At 43.8% G+C, this 27,663-nt stretch overlaps 1 protein-coding gene across 6 annotated transcripts in view; it reads left to right on the top strand.

The window, feature by feature from the left end:
• The first annotated feature begins 22,216 nt into the window (after positions 1–22,216).
• Positions 22,217–27,663, top strand: part of stxbp5a (syntaxin binding protein 5a (tomosyn)) — a 151,906-nt gene continuing 146,459 nt past the window's right edge. For all 6 annotated transcript variants that reach the window (XM_041864967.2, XM_041864969.2, XM_041864971.2 and 3 more), the window contains exon 1: positions 22,217–22,645. In XM_041864967.2, coding sequence (XP_041720901.2) covers positions 22,505–22,645 — 141 coding nt within the window. In that variant the 5' untranslated portion in view covers positions 22,217–22,504. The remainder of the gene's footprint in view (positions 22,646–27,663) is intronic.

Here is a 27,663-nt window from a genome sequence, read left to right on the forward strand (position 1 = left end):
CTCCCAGGTGTCTTTTATACAGGTAACGAGCTGAGATTAGGAGCACACTCTTAAAGGGAGTGCTCCTAATCTCAGCTTGTTACCTGTATAAAAGACACCTGTCCACAGAAGCAATCAATCAATCAGATTCCAAACTCTCCACCATGGCCAAGACCAAAGAGTTCTCCAAGGATGTCAGGGACAAGATTGTAGACTTACACAAGGCTGGAATGGACTACAAGACCATCGCCAAGCAGCTTGGTGAGAAGGTGACAACAGTTGGTGCAATTATTCGCAAATGGAAGAAACACAAAATAACTGTCAACCTCCCTCGGCCTGGGGCTCCATGCAATATCTCACCTCGTGGAGTTGCAATGATCATGAGAACGGTGAGGAATCAGCCCAGAACTACACAGGAGGATGTTGTCAATGATCTCAAGGCAGCTGGGACCATAGTCACCAAGAAAACAATTAGTAACACACTACGCCGTGAAGGACTGAAATCCTGCAGCGCCCGCAAGGTCCCCCTGCTCAAGAAAGCACATATACAGGCCCGTCTGAAGTTTGCCAATGAACATCTGAATGATTCAGAGGAGAACTGGGTGAAAGTGTTGTGGTCAGATGAGACCAAAATGGAGCTCTTTGGCATCAACTCAACTCGCCGTGTTTGGAGGAGGAGGAATGCTGCCTATGACCCCAAGAACACCATCCCCACCGTCAAACATGGAGGTGGGAAACATTATGCTTTGGGGGTGTTTTTCTGCTAAGGGGACAGGACAACTTCACCGCATCAAAGGGACGATGGACGGGGCCATGTACCGTCAAATCTTGGGTGAGAACCTCCTTCCCTCAGCCAGGGCATTGAAAATGGGTCGTGGATGGGTATTCCAGCATGACAATGACCCAAAACACACGGCCAAGGCAACAAAGGAGTGGCTCAAGAAGAAGCACATTAAGGTCCTGGAGTGGCCTAGCCAGTCTCCAGACCTTAATCCCATAGAAAATCTTTGGAGGGAGCTGAAGGTTCGAGTTGCCAAACGTCAGGCTCGAAACCGTAATGACTTGGAGAAGATCTGCAAAGAGGAGTGGGACTAAATCCCTCCTGAGATGTGTGCAAACCTGGTGGCCAACCTCAAGAAACGTCTGACCTCTGTGATTACCAACAAGGGTTTTGCCACCAAGTACTAAGTCATGTTTTGCAGAGGGGTCAAATACTTATTTCCCTCATTAAAATGCAAATCAATTTATAACATTTTTGACATGCGTTTTTCAGTCTCTCACTGTTCAAATAAACCTACCATTAAAATTAAAGACTGATCATGTCTTTGTCAGTGGGCAAACGTACAAAATCAGCAGGGGATCAAATACTTTTTTCTCTCACAGTATGCAAAGAGTCAATATTTGCAGTGTTGACCCTTCTTTTTCAAGACCTCTGTAATCCGCCCTGGCATGCTGTCAATTAACTTCTGGACCACGTCCGGACTGATGGCAGCCCATTCTTGCATAATCAATGCTTGGAGTTTGTCCGTCTTTGTGGGTTTTTGTTTGTCCACCCGCATCTTGAAGATCGACCACAAGTTCTCAATGGGATTAAGGTCTGGGGAGTTTCCTGGCCATGGACCCAACATTTCGATATTTTGTTCCCCGAGTCACTTAGTTATCACTTTTGCCTTATGGCAAGGTGCTCAATCATACTGGAAAAGGCATTGGTCGTTACCAAACTGTTCTTGGATGGTTGGGAGAAGTTGCTCTCGGAGGATGTGTTGGTACCATTCTTTATTCATGGCTGTTTTCTTAAGCAAAGATGTGAGTGAGCCCACTCCATTGGCTGAGAAGCAACCCCACACATGAATGGTCTCAGAATGCTTTACTGTTGGCATGACACAGGACTGATGGTAGCGCTCACCTTGTCTTCTCCGGACAAGGTGTTTTCCGGATGCCCCAAACAATCGTAAAGGGGATTCATCCGAAAAAATGACTTTACCCCAGTCCTCAGCAGTCCAATCCCTTTACCTTTTGTAGAATATCAGTCTGTCCCTGATGTTTTTCCTGGAGAGAAGTGGCTTCTTTGCTGCCCTTCTTGACACCAGGCCATCCTCAAAAAGTATTTAACTCACTGTCCGTGCAGATGCACTCACACCTGCCTGCTGCCATTCCTGAGCAAGCTCTGCACTGGTGGTGCCCCGATCCCGCAGCTGAATCAACTTTAGGAGACGGTCCTGGCGCTTGCTGGACTTTCTTGGGCGCCCTGAAGCCTTCTTCACAACAATTGAACCTCTCTCCTTGAAGTTGTTGATGATCCGATAAATGGTTGATTTAGGTGCAATCTTATTAGCAGAAATATCCTTGCCGGTCCACCTTTTTGTGCAAAGCAATGAAGGCAGCACTTGTTTCCTTGCAGGTAACCATGGTTAACAGAGGAAGAACAATGATTTCAAATGCCAACCTCCTTTTAAAGCTTCCAGTCTGTTATTCTAACTTAATCAGCATGACAGAGTGATCTCCAGCCTTGTCCTCGTCAACACTCTCACCTGTGTTAACGAGAGAATCAATGACATGATGGCAGCTGGTCCTTTTGTGGCAGGGCTGAAATGCAGTGGAAATGGTTTTTTGGGATTAAGTTCATTTTCATGGCAAAGAGGGACTTTGCAATTAATTGCAATTAATCTGATCACTCTTCATGACATTCTGGAGTATATGCTCCGGACTGCGACATTGCTCGTCCTAATATTTCTATATTTCTTCATTAGATTATTTTACTTTTAGATTTGTGTGTATTGTTGTGTATTGTTATATATTACATCACTGTTGGAGCTAGGAACACAAGCATTTCGCTACACCCACAATAACATCTGCTAAATGCGTGTATGTGACCAATAAAATGTGATTTGATTGGGAATTAATTGTTTGGTCTGCACAAGGATAGTTTAATCGTGTGCGTGTGTGTTTCCTCAGTCATCGGCTGTCTGGTTCCCCTGACAGTTATGTTGAATATTATTGATACTCTGTGTACTGACACTGCCCAATCCTCTCCTCTATTTGTCTCAGAGAGTAGGAGTAGGTCAATAGAAAGTAATCTTCAAAAGCTTTTCATCTTGGTCTGTCGATAGATGTGATTATCGTGTGTATTTTAGGAAATTGTTGAGTTAGATGTTGCTGTGTCAATAATGGTCAGATGTGGTTTTTCAGCGTGCGTGTGTGTGCGTGCGTGCGTGTGTGTGTGTGTGTGCGTGCATGCGTGTGTTCAAAGTAACATCAGGCCTTGACAGATTAATGGATGAACGGACAGACAGATGATGGACACATTTTTCATTAAATAATTTCAGAGGGGCAGGCCATTTATATCATAACATCATTGTTTCTCGTTAGTGGTGAATGCGTTTGACTGGCAACAGACATGCCTTATTTTACACTTGAGCTGAGAGGTGTCAGGTTGCCAATAAAGCGTTGCAAGGTTCCGTGAGCCGGAGGAACCATTATGAAAACCCATCACTGGCTACAATTAAGCCCCTCATTTACCACTAGAGGCCCTAAGAGTCACTATAGATAGAGATAGGGCCTTGGTAAGAAGAGATCTCACTTTCAGAACACTCTGCATCTCTGGGGATGGTTGTTTTAGTATCTTCAGGTGTTGTGTTTCCAAATTCATACATCTCTACTGTATGCCTTTGGAAGATTACTTCATATCTCTCCATATCTGGAAGATATTAGAGTTGTATTATTGACACGTAGGCTTCAGTGTGAAGTATGAGATTTGGTTTATGAATGTAAATTGAAGGGAGCTTGGAATACTCTCTCTCCCCCTAAATTGTTTTCTGAAGATGTAATTACATCTATATTTACAATACATGCTGGAATCATGAGGTTGTTTCAGTCTTCTTATTAGAATGTGCTTATCATAAGTCGCTCCTTATTAGAGCATCTGCTAAATGACTTACTTGAATGTAATCCTTTGGCCCCTCTCTTTCTTTGTAATCCCCAACCCTCTCTCTCTCTTCCTCAGCCACTTTACATACTAGAAATCCCAATCACTCAAAGTGTCTGTAAATGACATGAGGAAAACCATCCAAACTAGCCATGGAGGTCAATTCACTGTAGGCACCTGTTCCAATTTCCACAGCCAGGAATATTGTTTATGTCTCGGGGCACACACACACGCTTCGGTCATGGTCAGAGATTACTGAACTTATTTAGTATGAAAATGTAGAAGAGCGTCTGCTAAATGACAAAAAATGTAAATGTAAATTTATTGATCAGTGCTTTTGAACCCTGTGGAGAACGGGCCAGTTTCCCAGAGGAGTGACGGTCGAATGCCAAACCGTCATCTATTGATAATCATTATCGATGGCCAGGGACAGAGATAACAGGGTGTGAAGGACCAACGAGGCATGCGGCGAGCATCATATTTTTCCACCCCCTCCTCTCCTCCTCCATCTCCTTTATCTGCCTGTTGTGTGTGCCACTGGGACAGAAAACAAATCCTGCTGAGTTGTCAACACATTTGGTGGTCAATGTCATACTAATTCCTGTCAATTCAATAAAAATCATGGGCAGTGTTCAATCAATGCAATCAATTTCCAGTTCATGTCTTCTACTGCCTGAGATAACAATGGAAAGGAACCCATTTTTGTAAACCCCTTCATCTGTAGCAAATGATCAATTCAAAGTCAATGAATGACAGAGGACATCAGCTCACCTGTCTGCATCTTGGTTCTTTAATACAGCTCTTGATGCATTGTCTTCCGACAGGTGGCATCACTCCTATGCGACGGTCATCCCTCAACAGTGCAGTCGGGATCGTTGCGCTTTCTGATTGTGTTTTTACCTCAGAACCCTCCTCCATCTTGGCTCCTTTGACTGCAGTTTCTCAGTGTGAATGTGCTCCGCTGAAACCCCTGTGTCACTGCATTAGTGACATTACCGGTGCCCTTTAGTTTAATCATATCGTCTGTCTCCTCCCAGTGAGTTGTATGTTGATGGGAGTCTTATTGCCTTGGCTGATTATTGGCACTGATACCAGCTGTGATGCCCTAAGTGTAGAGCAGACTAGCCAGCCAGTGTCGCATCACGTCCATCCCCCGAGCCTTGCAGCTCCACTGCACACGCCGATGCACGCATGCACACACACACGCAGAGATGCTCACACACACACACACACCACACATATGCAGAGATGCACACACAATCCAATCCAAGCCCCTACCTACACACACACACCCAAACACCCCTCTCTCTCTCTATCTCACTCTCATACACACACTCCCACGTATGCACAGTCTGTACCTGTCTCCGTATCGCCATCATCTCTTGGTTGCTACTGTTCTCAGCTGCATATTTCATTGACCTTTTGCAATCATCCATTTTCATCTGATTGGACCTATCCTGGTTAAACAAGCACTCACCTTTTTACAAGGTCAGCATCAAAGAGTCCTCTGACTCCATGTATCGCTCCTCTCTGGTGGAGGTAAATATTATCCTCCTCTCCTCCCACCCTCCTCTCCCTGTCAGTGAAACTTCAAACAGGCATCAGTCATTATTGTGCTGGTTATTTAGGCTGGGTGTCATTAAAAGTGCCATGGTTTTAATGAAGGCTTTATGATGTTTTTAATATCTATGCCTCCATCCGTGAATCTCCTTTATCACTTATCAATATTTATGAGGTTCTGTGCAGTGGTGTAGTAGAGGAAATACACATGTATAAGCCTTATACCCACTTATTTTTCAGTGAGCATTGTGTATACAGACTTCTTCATCCCTATGATGCGTATTAAAGTAGTGTAGTGGAGGCATACACCATATCAATTAATAAGGCTGATGGAACACATCAGAATATTTAGCTTAAAATGTTGTTCAACTATAAATTCTTCACATTTTAGGTGCAGCAATGTGTACACCGCGGTAGGCCTATGCGTGAATGTTCCAAAATGCAATTTGCGGGATAATGCCTTTCTAAAATGCACACTGGACATCCGAACGGTTTTATGGACATACATGGAAATATCCGTTAGAAATGTTGAAAGTGGGGAGATGCAACAACTATCATGGGTTGCTAATATGACTAGGATAGTGCCTTTGGCTGCTAGACAATTCAATAAAGAAAACCAATAGAACAGGAGAAAGCATATGAGGAAGTCTTTAGAAAATATGTTTCTATGGTGGGATTTTGGCTATAGGCCACATTGAAGCAAGGTAAGACATGCCTCATAATATGAAGTAATATGTCCAGGTTTCAAACAATTAAGGAACAGGAAAAACATAGCGATGCTAATGATAGGCCTAACTGTACTCTGGTAGATGTGAAAGGCTTTTCCAATAACCTTCTCAATTACATGTTAACTAGCTACAAAGTAACCAATGCCTACCTGGCCTATTTGTGTCAATCCAGTGGCCATTTGTTTTGCAAACTCCATCTCATGTGCTACAGAAACACCGCTAACCAAACAGTGCTAGGTGCCTGTGCACTTGAATTAAACGGTAACTACACTCAAATAAACATGTGTCCTATTTTTTCCCAGACCTCAAAGGTGGTCTCATGTTGTGGTTTTAAGCATTGTTATGCACTTATAACATAAAATGTGGTTGTTTTCCTATTAAAAAATGTTGACTTTGAGAGCAGAAACCTGAAATAAAAGGAAACAAATCAGAAACCTGTGAATTTCTGACTCAGCTGACAGACTCATTTATCTGTTTCAATAGTAGGGCTACTATTAGGTTACTTTCACAGTACAGCTTGGGTTGGCCTGACTGTGAAAGATCAATATGAGATTGATCATTTTAGGTCATTCAGCGTGTATCTCACTGTTTCTCATATACTTTTTCACACAGGTCGCCTTTCCTTCGCGGGGCTGGCCACTTCTCCAGGCATCACTCCACCACTGGTTCTGCGTGACCATAGGGGGTGTAATTTACTCAGATATCTCCCATACTGTGTGACACACACATTTACACACACACACACACACGCACACACGTAATCAGAGCGCGAATGACATTGGAAACATCCCCCTATTTAACCACACACAGACATTAAGCGCTCCCTCAAGGACAGCGACTCATTAACCCTTTACACTTGTGTTGAGGACACAACAGTTCACCTGACACGACTGAATCCAAACATTACACTGTTGATTTTATGTGCATTTTACACAATGTACAAAACATTAGAAACACCTTCCTAATATTAAGTTGCACCCCTTTTTGCCCTCATAACAGCCTCACTTTGTCGGGGAGTCGAAAGCATTCCACAGGGATGACTCCAATGCTTCCCACAGTTATGTTATGTTGGCTGGTTGTCCTTTGGGTGGTGGATCATTCTTGATACACACGGGAAACTCTTGAGCATGAAAAATGCAGCTGCGTTGCAGTTCTTGCTGTTCTTGCACCTGGCACCTACTACCATACCCCGTTCAAAGGCACTTAAATATTTTGTCTTGTCCATTCACCCTCTGAATAGCACACACACACAATCCATGTCTCAATTGTCTCAAGGCTTAAAAACCTTCTTTAACCCGTCTCCTCCTCCTCCTCTGGATTCACCTGGTCAGTCTATGTCATGGAAAGAGCAGGTGTTCCTAATACTTTTCGCCGCATTTGTTGATAACGAAATCTGAAAATACTCTGGATACATTCAGTAACATTCCACTGGGCACACACTGGTTGAATCAACGTGGAATAGACATCTGTGCCCTGTGGGAGGATAAGAATATTCCCCCAAAAATGTGGGGTAGGTGCAACATAAAACAAAAAAAGGATTTGAGTGAGAGGACTAACTGGTGTCTCCAAGTGGCCACACACCTCTCCAAAGTGTGCACAGTTCCTAAGTCATTTCGATGCACTTTTATGACTCAAAGAAGTCTTCAACTATAAGGTGCTTTTCTGAGCTCTCCTAGCTGTGCCATTGAGGGAAAAGTACACTTGTTGTTGTTTTGTTTGGAACACAACCCAGCATCCCCACCATCACACAATTTCTGTTGTTTAAACAATCCAAAAAATGCCCATTTTAAATCGCAATCTGGGTCAGGTGAGCATCATTTGAAAACTTGTTATGTTGCCAGCATGACTAGCTAAGTTATAAAATATGATCATACAGTGTTAGGCTTTCACAAGGCAATTCAGAGAAACAGATCGTAATTTTTGTGCGCATAGAAAAGAGTCAGGTGCGTGTTCCGCAGTGAATGTTCTTCACAATAGACAAACATACACTGCTCAAAAAAATAAAGGGAACACTAAAATAACACATCCTAGATCTGAATGAATGAAATAATCTTATTAAATACTTTTTTCTTTACATAGTTGAATGTGCTGACAACAAAATCACACAAAAATTAACAATGGAAATCAAATTCACCCTCAAAATTAAAGTGGAAAACCACACTACAGGCTGATCCAACTTTGATGTAATGTCCTTAAAACAAGTCAAAATGAGGCTCAGTAGTGTGTGTGGCCTCCGTGTGCCTGTATGACCTCTCTACAACGCCTGGGCATGCTCCTGATGAGGTGGCGGATGGTCTCCTGAGGGATCTCCTCCCAGACCTGGACTAAAGCATCCGCCAACTCCTGGACAGTCTGTGGTGCAACGTGGCGTTGGTGGATGGAGCGAGACATGATGTCCCAGATGTGCTCAATTGGATTCAGGTCTGGGGAACGGGCGGGCCAGTCCATAGCATCAATGCCTTCCTCTTGCAGGAACTGCTGACACACTCCAGCCACATGAGGTCTAGCATTGTCTTGCATTAGGAGGAACCCAGGGCCAACCGCACCAGCATATGGTCTCACAAGGGGTCTGAGGATCTCATCTCGGTACCTAATGGCAGTCAGGCTACCTCTGGCGAGCACATGGAGGGCTGTGCGGCCCCCCAAAGAAATGCCACCCCACACCATGACTGACCCACCGCCAAACCGGTCATGCTGGAGGATATTGCAGGCAGCAGAACATTCTCCACGGCGTCTCCAGACTCTGTCACGTCTGTCACATGTGCTCAGTGTGAACCTGATTTCATCTGTGAAGAGCACAGGGCGCCAGTGGCGAATTTGCAAATCTTGGTGTTCTCTGGCAAATGCCAAACGTCCTGCACGGTGTTGGGCTGTAAGCACAGCCCCCACCTGTGGACGTCGGGCCCTCATACCACCCTCATGGAGTCTGTTTCGGACCGTTTGAGCAGACACATGCACATTTGTGGCCTGCTGGAGGTCATTTTGCAGGGCTCTGGCAGTGCTCCTCCTGCTCCTCCTTGCACAAAGGCGGAGGTAGCAGTCCTGCTGCTGGGTTGTTGCCCTCCTACGGCCTCCTCCACGTCTCCTGATGTATTGGCCTGTCTCCTGGTAGCGCCTCCATGCTCTGGACACTATGCTGACAGACACAGCAAACCTTCTTGCCACAGCTCGCATTGATGTGCCATCCTGGATGAGCTGCACTACCTGAGCCACTTGTGTGGGTTGTAGACTCCGTCTCATGCTACCACTAGAGTGAAAGCACCGCCAGCATTCAAAAGTGACCAAAACATCAGCCAGGAAGCATAGGAACTGAGAAGTGGTCTGTGGTCACCACCTGCAAAACCAGTCCTTTATTGGGGATGTCTTGCTAATTGCCTATAATTTCCACCTGTTGTCTATTCCATTTGCACAACAGCATGTGAAATTTATTGTCAATCAGTGTTGCTTCCTAAGTGGACAGTTTGATTTCACAGAAGTGTGATTGACTTGGAGTTACAGTGGGGAGAACAAGTATTTGATACACTGCCGATTTTGCAGGTTTTCCTACTTACAAAGCATGTAGAGGTCTGTAGTTTTTATCATAGGTACACTTCAACTGTGAGAGACTCCTCCATACAGACCTTCTCCAGATCCTTCAGGTTTCGGGGCTGTCGCTGGGCAATACGGACTTTCAGCTCCCTCCAAAGATTTTCTATTGGGTTCAGGTCTGGAGACTGGCTAGGCCACTCCAGGACCTTGAGATGCTTCTTACGGAGCCACTCCTTAGTTGCCCTGGCTGTGTGTTTCGGGTCGTTGTCATGCTGGAAGACCCAGCCACGACCCATCTTCAATGCTCTTACTGAGGGAAGGAGGTTGTTGGTCAAGATCTCGCGATACATGGCCCCATCCATCTTCCCCTCAATACGGTACAGTCGTCCTGTCCCCTTTGCAGAAAATCATCCCCAAAGAATGATTTTTCCACCTCCATGCTTCACGGTTGGGATGGTGTTCTTGGGGTTGTACTCATCCTTCTTCTTCCTCCAAACACGGCGAGTGGAGTTTAGACCAAAAAGCTCTATTTTTGTCTCATCAGACCACATGTCCTTCTCCCATTCCTCCTCTGGATCATCCAGATGGTTCAGTTGTTGCCTTCTCTCCAAGCTGCTTGCCTATTGTCCTGTAGCCCATCCCAGCCTTGTGCAGGTCTACAATTTTAACCCTGATGTCCTTACACAGCGCTCTGGTCTTGGCCATTGTGGAGAGGTTGGAGTCTGTTTGATTGAGTGTGTGGACAGGTGGCTTTTATACAGGTAACGAGTTCAAACAGGTGCAGTTAATACAGGTAAAGAGTGGAGAACAGGAGGGCTTCTTAAAGAAAAACTAACAGGTCTGTGAGAGCCGGAATTCTTACTGTTTGGTAGGTGATCAAATACTTATGTCATGCAATAAAATGCAAATTAATTACTTAAAAATCATACAATGTGATTTTACAGACCTCTACATGCTTTGTAAGTAGGAAAACCTGCAAAATCGGCAGTGTATCAAATACTTGTTCTCCCCACTGTACATTGTGTTGTTTAAGTGTTCCCTTTATTTTTTTGAGCAGATAGGTTCATTCTGTTCAGAAAAACCCAGGGAATGATACCATGTCATCTTGTAACTGTACATCAAACATAGTGATCATAAATGTTGACGCTGTATGACATGAATTTTATGATATGGAAATGTGAAGTGCACATTTGGACTCACGGGTGTTTGCCTTGCTTGTATGACATCGGTATTTATTATAATCCTCAACGTCTCATCTTTCAAAATACATCAAGTCCACTTAAATTACAGCATTTCCCTCACTCAAGACCAATTGTCCAATTATGTCCAATTAGCGGGAGGGAGGGGCCAATTTCTTGTCACGTGCGGTGCTCAAGTTCAGAAAGGCTGTCAGTCAAAGCCCTCAGGCTCTGCGCTGTGAAGCTCTGATGTCATTTATAGCATGTTACTGTACAGCCACTGCATTCCAATTTAGCTTATCAGTGCCCAAATCTGCCATTTTCAACCCGTATACGGGTACAACTGTAAAGGGCTACCCTGTAAATCCTCTGAGGCTCAGTGTGTGTGTGTGTGTGTGTGTGTGTGTGTGTGTGTGTGTGTGTGTGTGTGTGTGTGTGTGTGTGTGTGTGTGTGTGTGTGTGTGTGTGTGTGTGTGTGTGTGTGTGTGTGTATGAGTGCATATGTGTATCTGAGCGAGGTGTCCTCTCCCTCGTTAGGGTCCGTTGCTGTCCATTGTGGGATGATGGCAGTGTGCCGGTGGGATGGTGAGGTCATAAGCCTCTTTACTCAGGTGTGTTGTGATCAGCTAGATTAACTACACCTGTCATTTAAGGTAGAAAGGTAATTCATACCTCCTCTCTCTCTAGTGTAATATGTAATGTCTCAGTGTATGACAAATAGACGCTTTACAGTAATGTACTGTTAAACCAAAGTTTCTTTGGAATTCATGGTAACATACTGTACCTTTTTTTACAGTAACTTACAGGTAACTGACTGCCAGTACGTTACCGATTTTTTTTAAAGTGTAGTCTTTGTCCTTATGGCTACGCGCTAGGCTAGTATTTTATGTTGAAATTATGTATGAAAGCCAATGTGTTTTGCCTAGGTTGGTGCTTACTCGTCCTTGTACATACGTCCTATTGTGTCTTATACTGCTTGTTACTGAGTTTACATAATGTTAGAGATATTTATCAGAATAAAAGCCTGTACATGATGCTACCACAGATAAGTATCAAGTATCAAGTCATCTGTTACACAAATGACCAACATGATGGTGTTATGATGGCGGAGTTGAAGGTTTTAATGTATAGTGCTGCAGTACTAAAGCATCTGCCCTTTTCACCCCAATGATGTATACATGTCTATGGTTCATCCTAACCTCTGGCCTTGGATTACCACTAGATTAGCCATACACTATTTTGTTCATAAACACCGACAGTCCAATCAGATCCCTGTGTATTTGTATATTTCCCACGGTTACTATGCGAACTGATGATAGATGACCGTCTGGGGTGCTCCAGGGCCAGGATGATGTATTGCGATATGATTGGTCCATACAGGTCCTGCGATGTCATAAAAGCCGGTCCTTGGGTTTAATCACAGTCGGCCAATCAGATCCGAGACGTGATGAGTTGCTTTGTTTATGAGTGGGACTGTCACATTAATCAGGTATCAAGATGCAAAAAGGCAAGTTAGTAACATTATATGACCTTGAACAATAATCAAATATTGATTGAGGTTCTAAAAATAACACACCTTGACTGAAAACAGAATGTACACCTCTGTCAGTTTCCCCATCCCTCTTTCTTTATTTCTCACCCTCTCTTTCTCTTTCCCTCTCTCTGCACTTTGCCAGTCTCAAAGAGAACAATGCAGCGCTGGGTCAATGGAAGGCTTTATCAAAGCACAGAAACACAGCAGTCTGATTCTAAATACAACAGGCAAACACACACACACACACACACACACACACACCTCCAGCAGCAGCCAGATGAATGGCCATGACACAATGGTGGTAAATTAAATCACTAATGAAACAGTCACCAAAGGCCCTCCCATCCCACGCTGTGGCCTTGCATGTGTGTGGGCGGTATCTCATTTCTCACACACACACACACACACACACACACACACACACTGGGAATTGAATACCTAATAAGCTCCTGTTTTCTTTGCTCTATAAATGTATTCTGAAACATAAGGATATTATTAGGCTGGGTTGGGAGGGGGTCAATATGAGTTCATTATGCAAATATAATTCACAACAACAGGACTACCTTGATATAGTTTACTCTGTGGAGAGTAAAACAGTTTCATCAAAACCACACAGATCATTATCATATTTTCCAGCATGCTCTACTGTAGGTTGATTTCTTTTAGGATTGTTTATAATGTCTGTGTTTTGCATGTACATTGATTGATTGATTAATCTTATGCTACACAAGGATGAATAACACATTTTTCTAAACTAATCCAATCAATTAGTTAGATTTATTGCACCCTTTACTGAAATGGTTGTTCCAGTTAAATGGTTTAGGTAGTGTTTTTTATGAAGTCTCCTACTCCTGAAAGTCATTCTGAATGCAGGTTGCGAATGAATAAAAATTCCAACTGTTGGATATCCTAACTCTGGCTGGATTCCAATAGGAATTACACATCACTTTGCAAGCCAGAATAATGTGACTTGCAGATGTGGCCTGTAAACCAGGAGTTTCCTAACACCACTTTGTTAGGGTAAAACTAGGCCATCAACTAAATCAAATCAAATTAAATTTTTCACATACACGTGTTTAGCAGATGTTATAGCGGGTGTAGCGAAATGCTTGTGCTTCTAGCTCCGACAGTGCAGTAATATCTAACAATTACACAACATATACCCAATACACACAAAAAAGTAAGGAATGGGATTTAAGAACATATACATATATGGACAAGCAATGACAGAGCGGCATGTACTAAGATACAGAAGAATATTATAGAATAGAATGCAGTATATACATATGAGATGAGTAGTGCAAGATATGTAAACATTATTAAAGTGGCCAGTGATTTCAATAGGCAGCAGCAGCCTCTAATGTGCTAGTGATGGCTATTTAACAGTCTGATGGCCTTGAGATAGAAGCTGTTTTTCATTCTCTCGGTCCCAGCTTTGATGCACCTGTACTGACCTCGCCTTCTGGATGATAGCGGGGTGAACAGGCAGTGGCTCGTGTGGTTGATGTCCTTGATTATCTTTTTGGCCTTCCTGTGACACGGGTGCTGTATGTGTCTTGGAGGGCGGGTAGTTTGCCCCCGGTAATGCGTTCGGCCTCTGGAGAGCCCTGCGGTTGTGAGCGGTGCAGTTGCCGTACCAGGCGGTGATACAGCCTGAAAGGATGCTCTCAATTGTACATCTGTAAAAGTTTGTGAGGGTTTTAGGTGATAAGCCAAATTTCTTCAGCCTCCTGAGGTTGAAGAGGCTCTGTTACGCCTTCTTCACCACACTGTCTGCGTGGGTGGACCATTTCAGTTTGTTGGTGATGTGTACGCCAAGGAACTTGAAGCTTTCCACCTTCTCGTCCCGTCAATGTGGATAGGGGGGTGCACCCTCTGCTGTTTCCTGAAGTCCACGATCATCTCCTTTGTTTTGTTGATGTTGAGTGAGAGGTTATTTTCCTGGCATCACACTCCCAGAGCCCTCACCTCCTCCCTGTAGGCGGTCTCGTCATTGTTGGTAATCAAGCCTACTACTGTTGTGTCGTCTGCAAACTTGATGATTGAGTTGGAGGCGTGCTTGGCCACGCAGTCATGGGTGAACAGGGAGTACAGGAGGGGGCTGAGCACGCACCCTTGTGGGGCCCCAGTGTTGAGGATCAGCGAAGTGGAGATGTTGTTTCCTACTTTCACCACCTGGGGGTGGCCCGTCAGGAAGTCCAGGACCCAGTTGCACAGGGTGGGGTTCAGACCCAGGGCCTCGAGCTTAATGATGAGCTTGGAGGGTACTCTGGTGTTGAATGCTGAGCTATAGTCAATGAACAGCATTCTTACATAGGTACAGTGAGGGAAAAAAGTATTTGATCCCCTGATGATTTTGTACGTTTGCCCACTGACAAAGAAATGATCAGTCTATAATTTTAATGGTAGGTTTATTTGAACAGTGAGAGACAGAATAACAACAAAAAAATCCAGAAAAACGCATGTCAAAAATGTTATAAATTGATTTGCATTTTAATGAGGGAAATAAGTATTTGACCCCTCTGCAAAACATGACTTAGTACTTGGTGGCAAAACCCTTGTTGGCAATCACAGAGGTCAGATGTTTCTTGTAGTTGGCCACCAGGTTTGCATACATCTCAGGAGGGATTTTGTCCCACTCCTCTTTGCAGATCTTCTCCAAGTCATTAAGGTTTTGAGGCTGATGTTTGGCAACTTGAACCTTCAGCTCCCTCCACAGATTTTCTATGGGATTAAGGTCTGGAGACTGGCTAGGCCACTCCAGGACCTTAATGTGCTTCTTCTTGAGCCACTCCTTTGTTAACTTGGCCGTGTGTTTTGGGTCATTGTCATGCTGGAATACCCATCCACGACCCATTTTCAATGCCCTGGCTGAGGGAAGGAGGTTCTCACCCAAGATTTGACGGTACATGGCCCCGTCCATCGTCCCTTTGATGCGGTGAAGTTGTCCTGTCTCCTTAGCAGAAAAACACCCCCAAAGCATAATGTTTCCAACTCCATATTTGACGGTGGGGATGGTGTTCTTGGGGTCATAGGCAGCATTCCTCCTCCTCCAAACACGGCAAGTTGAGTTGATGCCAAAGAGCTCCATTTTGGTCTCATCTGACCACAACACTTTCACCCAGTTCTCCTCTGAATCCTTCAGATGTTCATTGGCAAACTTCAGACGGGCCTGTATATGTGGTTTCTTGAGCAGGGGGACCTTGCGGGCGCTGCAGGATTTCAGTCCTTCACGGCGTAGTGTGTTACCAATTGTTTTCTTCGTGACTATGGTCCCAGCTGCCTTGAGATCATTGACAAGATCCTCCCGTGTAGTTCTGGGCCACGAGGTGAGATCTTGCATGGAGCCCTAGGCCGAGGGAGATTGACAGGTCTTTTGTGTTTCTTCCATTTGCGAATAATCGCACCAACTGTTGTCACCTTCTCACCAAGCTGCTTGGCGATGGTCTTGTAGCCCATTCCAGCCTTGTGTAGGTCTACAATCTTGTCCCTGACATCCTTGGAGAGCTCTTTGGTCTTGGCCATGGTGGAGAGTTTGGAGTCTGATTGATTGATTGCTTCTGTGGACAGGTGTCTTTTATACAGGTAACAAGCTGAGATTAGGAGCACTCCCTTTAAGAGTGTGCTCCTAATCTCAGCTCGTTACCTGTATAAAAGACACCTGGGAGCCAGAAATCTTTCTGATTGAGAGGGGGTCAAATACTTATTTCCCTCATTAAAATGCAAATCAATTGATAACATTTTTGTCATGCGTTTTTCTGGATTTTTGTTGTTGTTATTCTGTCTCTCACTGTTCAAATAAACCTACCATAAAAATTATAGACTGATCATTTCTTTGTCAGGGGGTAAACGTACAGAATCAGGGGATCAAATACTATTTTCCCTCACTTTATTCCTCTTGTCCAGATGGGATAGGGCAGTGTGCAGTGTGATGGCAATTGCATCGTCTGTGGATCTATTGGGGCGGTAAGCAAATTGAAGTGGGTCTAGGGTGACAGGTAAGGTAGAGGTGATATGATCCTTGACTAGTCTCTCAAAGCACTTCATGATGAAAGAGGTGAGTGCTACAGGGCGATAGTCATTTAGTTCAGTTACCTTTGCTTTCTTGGGTACAGGAACAATGGTGGCCATCATGAAGCATGTGGGAACAACAGACTGGGAAAGGGAGAGATTGAATATGTCCATGAACACACCAGCCAGCTGGTCTGCGCATGCTCTGAGGACGTGGCTAGGGATGGGCCGGCAGTCTTGCAGGGGTTAACATGATTAAATGTCTTAATCACGTCGGCCATGGAGAAGGAGAGGCCACAGTCCTTGGTATTGGGCCTCGTCAGTGGCACTGTGTTATGCTCAAAGCGGGCGAAGAAGGTGTTTAGCTTGTCTGGAAGCGAGACGTGGTGTCGGTGACGTGGCTGGTTTTCTTTTTGTAGTCTGTGATTGTCTGTAGACCCTGCCACATACGTCTCGTGTCTGAACTGTTGAATTGCGACTCCACTTTGTCTCTATACTGATGTTTTGCCAGTTTAATTGCCTTGCGGAGTGAGTAGCTACACTGTTTGTATTCTGTCATATTCCCAGTCACCTTGCCATGATTGAATGCGATGGTTCGCACTTTCAGATTTGCGCAAATGCTGCCGTCTATCCACGGTTTCTGGTTAGGGTAGGTTTTAATAGTCACAGTGGGCACAACATCACCTATACACTTACTGATAAACTCCGTCACCGTTTCAGTGTATATGTCTCAATTATTTTCGGAAGCTACCCGGAACATATCCCAGTCCGCGTGATCAAAACAATCTTGAAGCGTGGATTCCGATTGGTCAGACCAGTGTTGAATAGTCCTTAGCACGGGTACTTCCTGTTTGAGTTTCTGCCTATAGGAAGGGAGAAGCAAAATGGAGTCGTGGTCAGATTTTCCGAAAGGAGGGCGGGGGAGGGCCTTATAACCATCCCGGAAGTTTGAATAGCAATGGTCAAGGATTTTAGCAGCGCGAGTACAACAGTCGATATGTTGATAGAACTTTGGCAGCCTAGTCCTCAAATTTGCTTTGTTAAAATCCCTGGCTACAATAAATGCAGCCTCAGGATATGTGGTTTCCAGTTTGCATAAGGTCCAGTGAAGTTATTTGAGGGCCGTCGTGGTATTGGCTTGAGGGGGGATATACACGGCCGTGACTATAACCGAAGATAATTCTCTTGGGAGATAATACGATCGGCATTTGATTGTGAGAAATTCTAGGTTGGGTGAACAGAAGGACTCGAGTTCCTCTATGTTGCTACAATTACACCATGAGTCGTTAATCATGAAACACACACCTCCGCCCTTCTGCTTCACAGAGAGATATTTATTCCTGTCTGCGCGATGAACTGAGAACCCATCTGGCTGGACCGATTTCGACAGAATATCCCAAGAGAGCCATGTTTCTGTGAAACAGAGTATGTTACAGGCCTTGATGTTTCTCTGGAAAGAAATCCTTGCCCGTAGTTCGTCAACTTTGTTAACCAAAGATTGAACATTAGCGAGTATAATAATTGGAAGCGGTGGGTGGTTTGCGCGCCTCCTAAGTGGGACCAGCAGGCCACTCCGAGTGCCTCTCCTCTGCCGGCGATGTTTTGGGTCAGCCGCTGGAATCAGTTCAGTTGCCCTAGGGAGAGCAAACAAAGGATTTGCTTCGGGAAAGTCGTATTCCTGGTCGTAATGCTGGTGAGTTACCGCCACTCTGATATCCAATAGTTTTTCCCGGCTGTATGTAATGATGCAAAACACTTTCTGAGCTAATAATGTAAAAAATTATACATAAAAAAAGATGCTGCAAAGTTACCTAAGAGCGAGTCGCGAGGCCGCCATCTTCGTCGGCGCCAGGTTTATAACTAGGCCAATAATGAAGGCCTTATGATATATGTAATGAATTGTCATAGATTTTTTTGGAACACTGAGAGAAGGGAAACAGCGTCAGCACTAAGAAAAGTGAGTCCAGTTTGATCTATCTGAAAATATATACAGTGGGGAGAACAAGTATTTGATACACTGCCGATTTTGCAGGTTTTCCTACTTACAAAGCATGTAGAGGTCTGTAGTTTTTATCATAGGTACACTTCAACTGTGAGAGACGGAATCTAAAACAAAAATCCAGAAAATCACATTGTATGATTTTTAAGTAATTAATTTGCATTTTATTGCATGACATAAGTATTTGATACATCAGAAAAACAGAACTTAATATTTGGTACAGAAACCTTTGTTTGCAATTACAGAGATCATACATTTCCTGTAGGTCTTGACCAGGTTTGCACACACTGCAACAGGAATTTTGGCCCACTCCTCCATACAGACCTTCTCCAGATCCTTCAGGTTTCGGGGCTGTCGCTGGGCAATACGGACTTTCAGCTCCCTCCAAAGATTTTCTATTGGGTTCAGGTCTGGAGACTGGCTAGGCCACTCCAGGACCTTGAGATGCTTCTTACGGAGCCACTCCTTAGTTGCCCTGGCTGTGTGTTTCGGGTCGTTGTCATGCTGGAAGACTCAGCCATGACCCATCTTCAATGCTCTTACTGAGGGAAGGAGGTTGTTGGCCAAGATCTCACGATACATGGCCCCATCCATCCTCCCCTCAATACAGTGCAATCGTCCCCTTTGCAGAAAAGCATCCCCAAAGAATGATGTTTCCACCTCCATGCTTCACGGTTGGGATGGTGTTCTTGGGGTTGTACTCATCCTTCTTCTTCCTCCAAACACGGCGAGTGGAGTTTAGACCAAAAAGCTCTATTTTTGTCTCATCAGACCACATGACTTTCTCCCATTCCTCCTCTGGATCATCCAGATGGTCATTGGCAAACTTCAGACGGGCCTGGATATGCGCTGGCTTGAACAGTGGGACCTTGTGTGCGCTGCAGGATTTTAATCCATGACGGCGTAGTGTGTTACTAATGGTTTTCTTTGAGACTGTGGTCCCAGCTCTCTTCAGGTCATTGACCAGGTCCTGCCGTGTAGTTCTGGGCTGATCCCTCACCTTCCTCATGATCATTGATGCCCCACGAGGTGAGATCTTGCATGGAGCCCCAGACCGAGGGTGATTGACCGTCACCATTTTCTAATAATTGCGCCAACAGTTGTTGCCTTCTCACCAAGCTGCTTGCCTATTGTCCTGTAGCCCATCCCAGCCTTGTGCAGGTCTACAATTTTATCCCTGATGTCCTTACACAGCTCTCTGGTCATGGCCATTGTGGAGAGGTTGGAGTCTGTTTGATTGAGTGTGTGGACAGGTGTCTTTTATACTGGTAACGAGTTCAAACAGGTGCAGTTAATACAGGTAAAGAGTGGAGAACAGGAGGGCTTCTTAAAGAAAAACTAACAGGTCTGTGAGAGCCGGAATTCTTACTGGTTGGTAGGTGATCAAATACTTATGTCATGCAATAAAATGCAAATTAATTACTTAAAAATCATACAATGTGATTTTCTGGATTTTTGTTTTAGATTCCGTCTCTCACAGTTGAAGTGTACCTATGATAAAAACTACAGACCTCTACATGCTTTGTAAGTAGGAAAACCTGCAAAATCGGCAGTGTATCAAATACTTGTTCTCCCCACTGTATAAACAACAACAATTTCAACTATTTTACTGAGTTACAGTTCATGTAAGGAAATCAGTAAATTGAAATAAATAAATTAGATGAATAAAAAAACATCTGTGGATTTCATGACTGGACAGCATTGGGTGGGCCTGGGAGGGCATAGGCCCACCCACTTGGGAGCCAGGCAATCAAAAATGAGTTTTTCCCCACAAAAGGTATTTCTTACAGACAGACATTCTCCTCAGTTTCATCAGCTGTCCGGGTGGCTCGTCTCAGACGATCCCGCAGGTGAAGTAGCCGGATGTGGGGGTCCTGGGCTAGCGTGGTTACACGTGGTCTGCTGTTGTGAGGCCGGTTGGACATACTGCCAAATTCTCTAAAATGACGTTGGAGGTGGCTTATGGTAGAGAAATGAACGTTCAATTCTCAGGCAACAGCTCTGGTGGACATTCCTGCAGTCAGCATGCCAATTGCACGCTCCCTCAAAACGAGACATCTGTGGCATTGTGTTGTGTGACAAAACTGCATATTTTAGAGTGGCCTTCTATTGTCCCCAGCACAAGGTGCACCTGTGTAATGATCATGCTATTTAATCAGCTTCTTGATATACCACACCTGTCAGGTGGATGGATTATCTTGGCAAAGGAGAAATGTTCACTAACAGGGATTTAAACAAATGTGTGCACAAAATTTGAGAGAAATACTTATGTGCATATGGAAAAATTATGGGATATTTTGTTTTAGCTCATGAAACATGGGACCAACACTTTACATGTTGCGTTTATGTTTGTGTTCAGTATAAATCAAGTTTTATGGTTTAAAATGTAGGTGTTGCGTATTACTCTATAGTAGAGCTATGCAAACACCACAATTGAGTTCCTTTGAACACTTTAAGAGTAAAATGGGGAACACCGCAACAGAGTTAAATCTTTAACACTTTCAAAAGTGTTATTTGAATTCCAGTACAGTGGGACTCGTATGTTCACTGAAAATAGTGTACAGTTTACACTTTCAGAGTTAAATGTACACCATTGATTTTGCTGTGTAGTAAGGCCAGTCAGGTGCACTGCCACTGTATGTAATAATTATCTATCTGGTGCTTGGGAAGGCTGTAGTGGTTAAGCCAAACAATGAGGACGGGAGAGGGAGAATAGAGGAGGACAGAGGGAGAGGGAGAGGAAAGGGGGAGAAGACAAGAAGGGAGGTATCAGAGACAGAGGTAGAGAGAGAGATTGAGCTCCCCAGCATAGACCAGAGCAGACCAGGGGGTATCAGGTGTGGAGCTCGGGAGTGTAAACACAACCATTACTTCCACCACTGTGCTTCTGTTTGTCTGTCTGCTGCCCACCATTCAGTGTCTACTTCAGCCAACAGACAGTCCACAGGTGCCCACGCTATATGTCATTCAGGCAGGAGAGCGACCCACAAAGCTTAGCATCCTTTAGGGATTGATCTATTCTCATGAGAAATTAACGTGTTTGATTACATGCACTGTGTATAGTCAAACAGGGTTCAAATCAAATCATCACAGTGATCACCATGAATAATGAATGAGCTAGTTAGTGTGGTGTTTTAATATTGATGTGGGTCGTACATCGAAGCCTTGTCAAGGTGAATAAGTTTGCCTGGCTGGCAGGCACTGTCTGTCTGTCTGTCTGTCTGTCTGTCTGTCTGTCTGTCTGTCTGTCTGTCTGTCTGTCTGTCTGTCTGTCTGTCTGTCTGTCTGTCTGTCTGTCTGTCTGTCTGTATGTCTGTCTGTATGTCTGTCTGTCTCAGCATGTCTGTCTCACCCTGGCCTGCTATCTCACCCTGCCCTGACTGCCTGCCCTGACTGTCTGCCCTAATGCTGCTGCATCCAAATATCACCCGGTGCTGTTCACCCTGCCCTCAGTGTGAGTGTGTGTGTGCGTGTGTGTGCGTGTGTGTGCGTGTTTGTGTTTGAAATAAAATGAGAGAGACACATAGAGAGAGGTGGGAGAGAGAATAAGGTAGAAAAAGAAAAGCAGAGAACGTGAGAGCGAAAGACCTAGAGATCCTGTCTCCGTTTCAAAGGCAGAGGTGGAGATGTATACGCGAGCGGCAGCGGTTGCGCTTCAATCAAATATCCGGGTGCTGAATTGCGCAGAAGCACCGCTGCAGCTGCGTTTCCGCGTTGACTGAGCCGAGAGAGGGGAGGGGAGGGGAGGGGAGGAAAAACGGAGAGAGAGAGCGAGTAGCGTAGACGCAGTGGGACACTGAGTCAGTGAAGACTACACCGACGCACTACAGCCACACAACAAATACATAGAGAATCGACTCGAAATTGCGCGTCTGCGAGCCCGACTCGAGCGGTGTGAGACCGAAACCCTTTTCACCATGGAGACTGCGGTAAAAACACAATCTAAAATGTGAGATTTACGAAGGCAATCAGAAGAGAGCGAGAGAGTGGCTTTACCACCTTATCTTGAGCTGGTGATCTCAATTTTGTGCTCTGTCGTCGTCGCAGTGTTTCTGGGGTAAAATGAAGAAGTTTAACATCAGGAAGGTACTGGACGGCCTAAAGGAGCAGGCGTCTTCCTCGGCTTCGTCTGGCCAGTCGGGCACCCAGGAGAACAATTTGATGCAGGAGACCCTTCAGTCCGAGAATTTTCAACTCTGCAAGGTGGGCGAGTCAGATGCATTTTATTATGCAGCTGTATCAAACATAACAGTCTGTAAATTAATGTTGCTGTTTGCGAGTGTATGTTTCTATTTTCTCACTGCATATTGGCTGCCGCTTCTCTCAATGTTGATAGGCTACTTAACGCGCCGCCACCTATATTATTGATAGCCTACAATGTTACCGTTATCATCTGATGAACGGTTTGGCTACTATAGGCGACCACCTGCGTTTGCCTGGTCTTTTTCGTTAACATCTGTTATGAAAAGGTATTATAATAATGATAATATATATTGCTTCATAGGCAACACCCTCTGTCCATTCCCAGGGTTTGTTAACCCAGCCTGTAAAATGCGCATATGGCGAATGCGTTTAGAGATCTACCAAGATAGAATAGGCTTTCCATCATAATTTAGCGTTTGTTTATATACATCCCATCATTAGACTATATAGGCAGACCTTTATAACAATCTAATAAATGCACAGGCCTACATATATCCTCCCTTCTGTTCAAATAGACTGGTTTCATCGCTCATGTCATGTGCACTTCGAATGAACTGTCATACAGAGGGGTTGGGATAAAACAACCCGTTTCTTGCATAATCAGATCGGCTTGGATTAACATGTCAATCGCTGGGTCCCTGGCCGGTTGATACAGTGGCTATCAGTCTCCCACCAACACCTACCTTCCAGTTCCCACACCCGATCCACTCATTGATCCATAGAGGAAGGCTGCGTCTGAAATTTAGACCCGTTTTATCATGCACTGGCTTCCCTGATTCATTGAATAAGACACGACAGAAGAATGGATGGGGTTAATAAGAGATCACATTCGATTTACATGCACACACTGCCTGCAAAACAGCTGGAACGAATGTAGCCCATCCTTGGGACGCCACAGCAAATGTATGTTATAGTTGATACATAGGATACTTTGCTTTCAAGTCAAATGGACAACCCCTTGAATTGTCGCCGATTTCTCACCTTGTTATGGTACTGCACACGCGTGTGCGCGCATGTTATTTCTGTGTAATTCAATTGTTATGTTTGGGCCAGGCTAAGATGACCTAAACACGATATTGAATTCAACACCTGCATAAGGGCAATTTTATTTCACATGGTAATGCTCATGCAGCCACAGCTTCAAGTTCACGGCGATGTAGCCCCTTGACTATCCAAGACTTCAACTCCTCCGCGGAGTTGAGCGCAGACTTTTTGAAATGAAATCCATACTTTTTAATAAATCGTTAGTCAAATTCCACTGGGCAAAAACTGGTTGAGTCAACGTTGTTTCCACGTTATTTCAACACCCCAAATCTATATGATGAAGTTGAATCAACATGGAAAACTGATTGGATTTGCAAAAAGGAATTAAAGTAATGGCATTTTGACTTTTTTCAAAACATTGAATTCATGTTAGTTGACAACTCAACCAAATGTAAATCAAAACTAGACATTGAACTGACATCTGTGCCCAGTGGGCTACAACCACAGACTGTTTCCTCATTGAGTTGCCATCTTAAAGCAACAGCAATGAGGAAACAATTGGTGATTGTATTTATTTGTTAATTTGGATCCCCATTAGCTTTTGCAGAAGCAGCAGCTACTCTTCCTGGGGTCCACAAAAAACACAAGACATGACAAGTAACAAAACACTGATACACTGATAGACAAGGACAGTCACACACATGTAAAATACCAAATAATATATATACAAACAATACAACAAGAAAAAAACATGTTTGTGTTAGTGTGTCTGTGTGTTTGTGTGTCCCATCACAGTCCACGCCGTTTCATGAGATGTTGTTTAATAGATTGTTCTTGTCTATTCATGTTCTGTGTTATGTCATGTTTCATGTTTTGTGTGGACCCCAGGAAGAGTAGCTGCTGCTTTCGCAACAGCTAATGGGGATTCTAATAAAATGTCAAATACCAATATGTTTTTTAAAGGTAATTTTGCTGTTTACTTGAGTAATTGGAGATGGAAGGATGTTCCATGTGATCATGGCTCTGTATAATACTGTGCGTTGCCGTGAATTTGTTTTGGACTTGGGGACAGTGAAGATTCCCCTGGTGACATGTGTTGTGGGGTACGTATTGGTGTCTGAGCTGAATGTTATTTGATTATGTAGACAATCTGGAATTTTCATCACAGTAATATTTATCATAAAAACTAGAAGAGAAGCAGTTAATCACTCGTCAACCCTCAACCAGTAAAGACTGACATGCATGTTGTCGATGTTAGTTCTGTATGTGCAGTTAAGGGCAAGGCGTCCTGCTCTGTTTTGAACAAGCTGCAGCCTTGCTAGGTCTTTCTTTGCTGCACTTGACCATATTACCGGAAAGTAATCAAGATGGGACAAGACCAGAGCCTGAACAACTAGTACAGTTGATTTTTGTGTAAAAAATGCAGAACATATTTTTATAACAGACATACCCCTACCCATCTTCACAACAACTTTGTCAATATGACTTTACCATGATAATTGATATCCAATGTTATACTTAGGAGTTTAGCTTCCTCAACTCCAGATGAGGTTTATGTCTTAGAGAATGTTTTGAAACAAATACAATGCTTTTAGTTTTAGATGTAATTAAAGCTGCAATTTAATAATAATAATAATAATAATAATAATTCATTTAATTTGTAAAGTGCTTTTCTCACACCCAAGGCGCTAAAAAAAGATACAAAAATAATAATAAAAACAATCCAAAACACAGAACATAGAACACAGATAACAATCAAAGCTATATACAGGTGTCGTCAGATCCGGAGGACATGAGAACAGAATTAGCAGAGGTCCTTGAAAGCTTTTCTGAACAGCATGGTCTTGAGCTGTGCCTTAGAGGACAGAGACTCTGCAGCCCTAATAGTGTCTGGAAGTGCGTTCCACGGCCGTGGAGTCATGCAACTGAAAGCCCTGTCACCCATAGCTTTTAATCTGCTGCGGGGCTGCTGAAGGGAACGGACCTGGAGGAGCGAAATGTGAATTATAGATCTATCATTCTCATTGAAACAAGTCTAAGAAGCGGTGGATTTGTCCTATGTGCGCTATTTCTATGCTTTTTGCATTTTGTACACCAGCTTCAAACAGCTGAAAATACAATATTGTTGGTTATTGAAAATATATTTCACAGCGTTTTAGATGGTACAATGATTCCCTACACTATACATTGCTTGTTTTGTCACATAAACTCAAATTAGGCGAACTATTAGAATTTTAGCAACCAGGAAATGGCAGAGCAATTTCTGCATATTGCACCTTTAAGACCAGTTTATTATTAATCACCCATTCTGATACTGACTGTAACTCCTTATTTAGAATTTCAGTGAGCTCACTTGCTTTGGGTGCTGACATGTAGAGTGTAGAATCATCCGCACACATAGTAATTCTAGCTTTATGTAAGACCAGTGGCAAATCATTTGTAGAAATAGAGAAGAGTAACGGCCCAAGGAACTGCCCTGAGGGACACCGCACTGTACATATCTGATGTTAGAAAAGCTTTCATTGAAGAACACTCTCTCTGGATTCTATTGGATGAATTGAAGTTTTATTTAAAAGTATGGATTTCAGCAAACAGAGGCACGCAACAACAGAGGACAAACATAGGTACACGGTAAGGGTTTAAGAATTTACATTTTTGAAGTATCGACCGCATAGCGACTCGAAGGAGGCAGCGGTTCATTTAAAAACTCTAGTCTGCCCTCAACTCTGTGGAGTTGACATGACATTAGGCCTACATACAGTTTTTTTATCCCTTGGGGCAATGGCAGCCCAGCGTTGAGTAATGCCTCTCATTTCTACGTGGCACAGTTTTGCACGCTTTAACATGAATATTAGTGAATGCTCTTGGGAAAGATTCATATCGTTAGGCCTAGATAATGTAAATGATTTGTGGTAGCTTATGTAATTGAAAACGCAGGCCTATTGGTGACGTGTTTCTCTCCGTCGCAAGAGTGCACAAGGGTTTCAACATTTGCGCATGGCTAGGCCCGTGTAGGCCTAATATCTGGAATGGTTGGCTAGAACAGCATAAGCTACATGTCGCCAATTATTTTGGTGAAAATACAAAAAAATAGGTTTTGCGGTTTTGATCGAGCCTGGTCCTGGAGTGTCATAATTGGGTTGGCGCTCCAGGCGCATATGGTCGAGGGAAATCATCCAAAGCCCGGCCTGTGGTGCCGCTGCTGCCTGCACTAGGGCAGGTGTCTGCTACAGTGGAGCGGCTCTTACATAATATGCTTTAGCACTCTGCTCTGCTCTGGCTTTAAGCAAACAAATAGGCTACAAAACCCCCCCGACTGACTTACTGACTGATGCAATAGGCTCCAGCAGCTGCAGCATATTGTGGTAGATCTGTCACGCCCCAAAGTGATGAGTTTTATTGCTGTGTTTTATTTCTACAGTAGGAATGTCATCATGACTAGCTGCTATGTGGGAGACGCCATCAAAAGAGATGGTGTTGTTGCTAGTATCTGAAAACGGGCCTATGCAGACACAATATGATGGAACCTAACTGATACAACAACAACAAAAAATCCCAGTTAAATTGCTAGTTTTTTCTACGGTCATTGCTGTTGTGCTCATTGTATTGCTGTATATTTTCGTTCCTTTGCTTGTAATTTCAAGTGTTCATTCACAGACTTCAAATTGTGGTTTGAGTAAGTATTCAGACCCCTTGACATTTTTCACATTTTGTTACGTTACAGCCTTATTCTAAAATTGATTAAATTGTTTTTTTCCCCTCATCAAACTACACACAACACCCCATAATGACAAAGCAAAAACTGGTTTTTAGAAATTGTTGCAAATTTATAAAAAATAAAAAAACTGAAATATCACATTTACATAAGTATTCAGACCCTTTACTCAGTACATTGTTGAATCACCTTTGGCAGCAATTACAGCCTTGACTCTTCTTGGGTATGACGCTACAAGCTTGGCACATCTGTATTTGGGGAGTTTCTCCCATTCTTCTCTGCAGATCCTCTCAAGCTCTGTCAGGTTGGATGGGGTGCG

This window comes from Coregonus clupeaformis, chromosome 36, assembly GCF_020615455.1.
Source record: "Coregonus clupeaformis isolate EN_2021a chromosome 36, ASM2061545v1, whole genome shotgun sequence".
Classification (NCBI taxonomy): domain Eukaryota; kingdom Metazoa; phylum Chordata; class Actinopteri; order Salmoniformes; family Salmonidae; genus Coregonus; species Coregonus clupeaformis.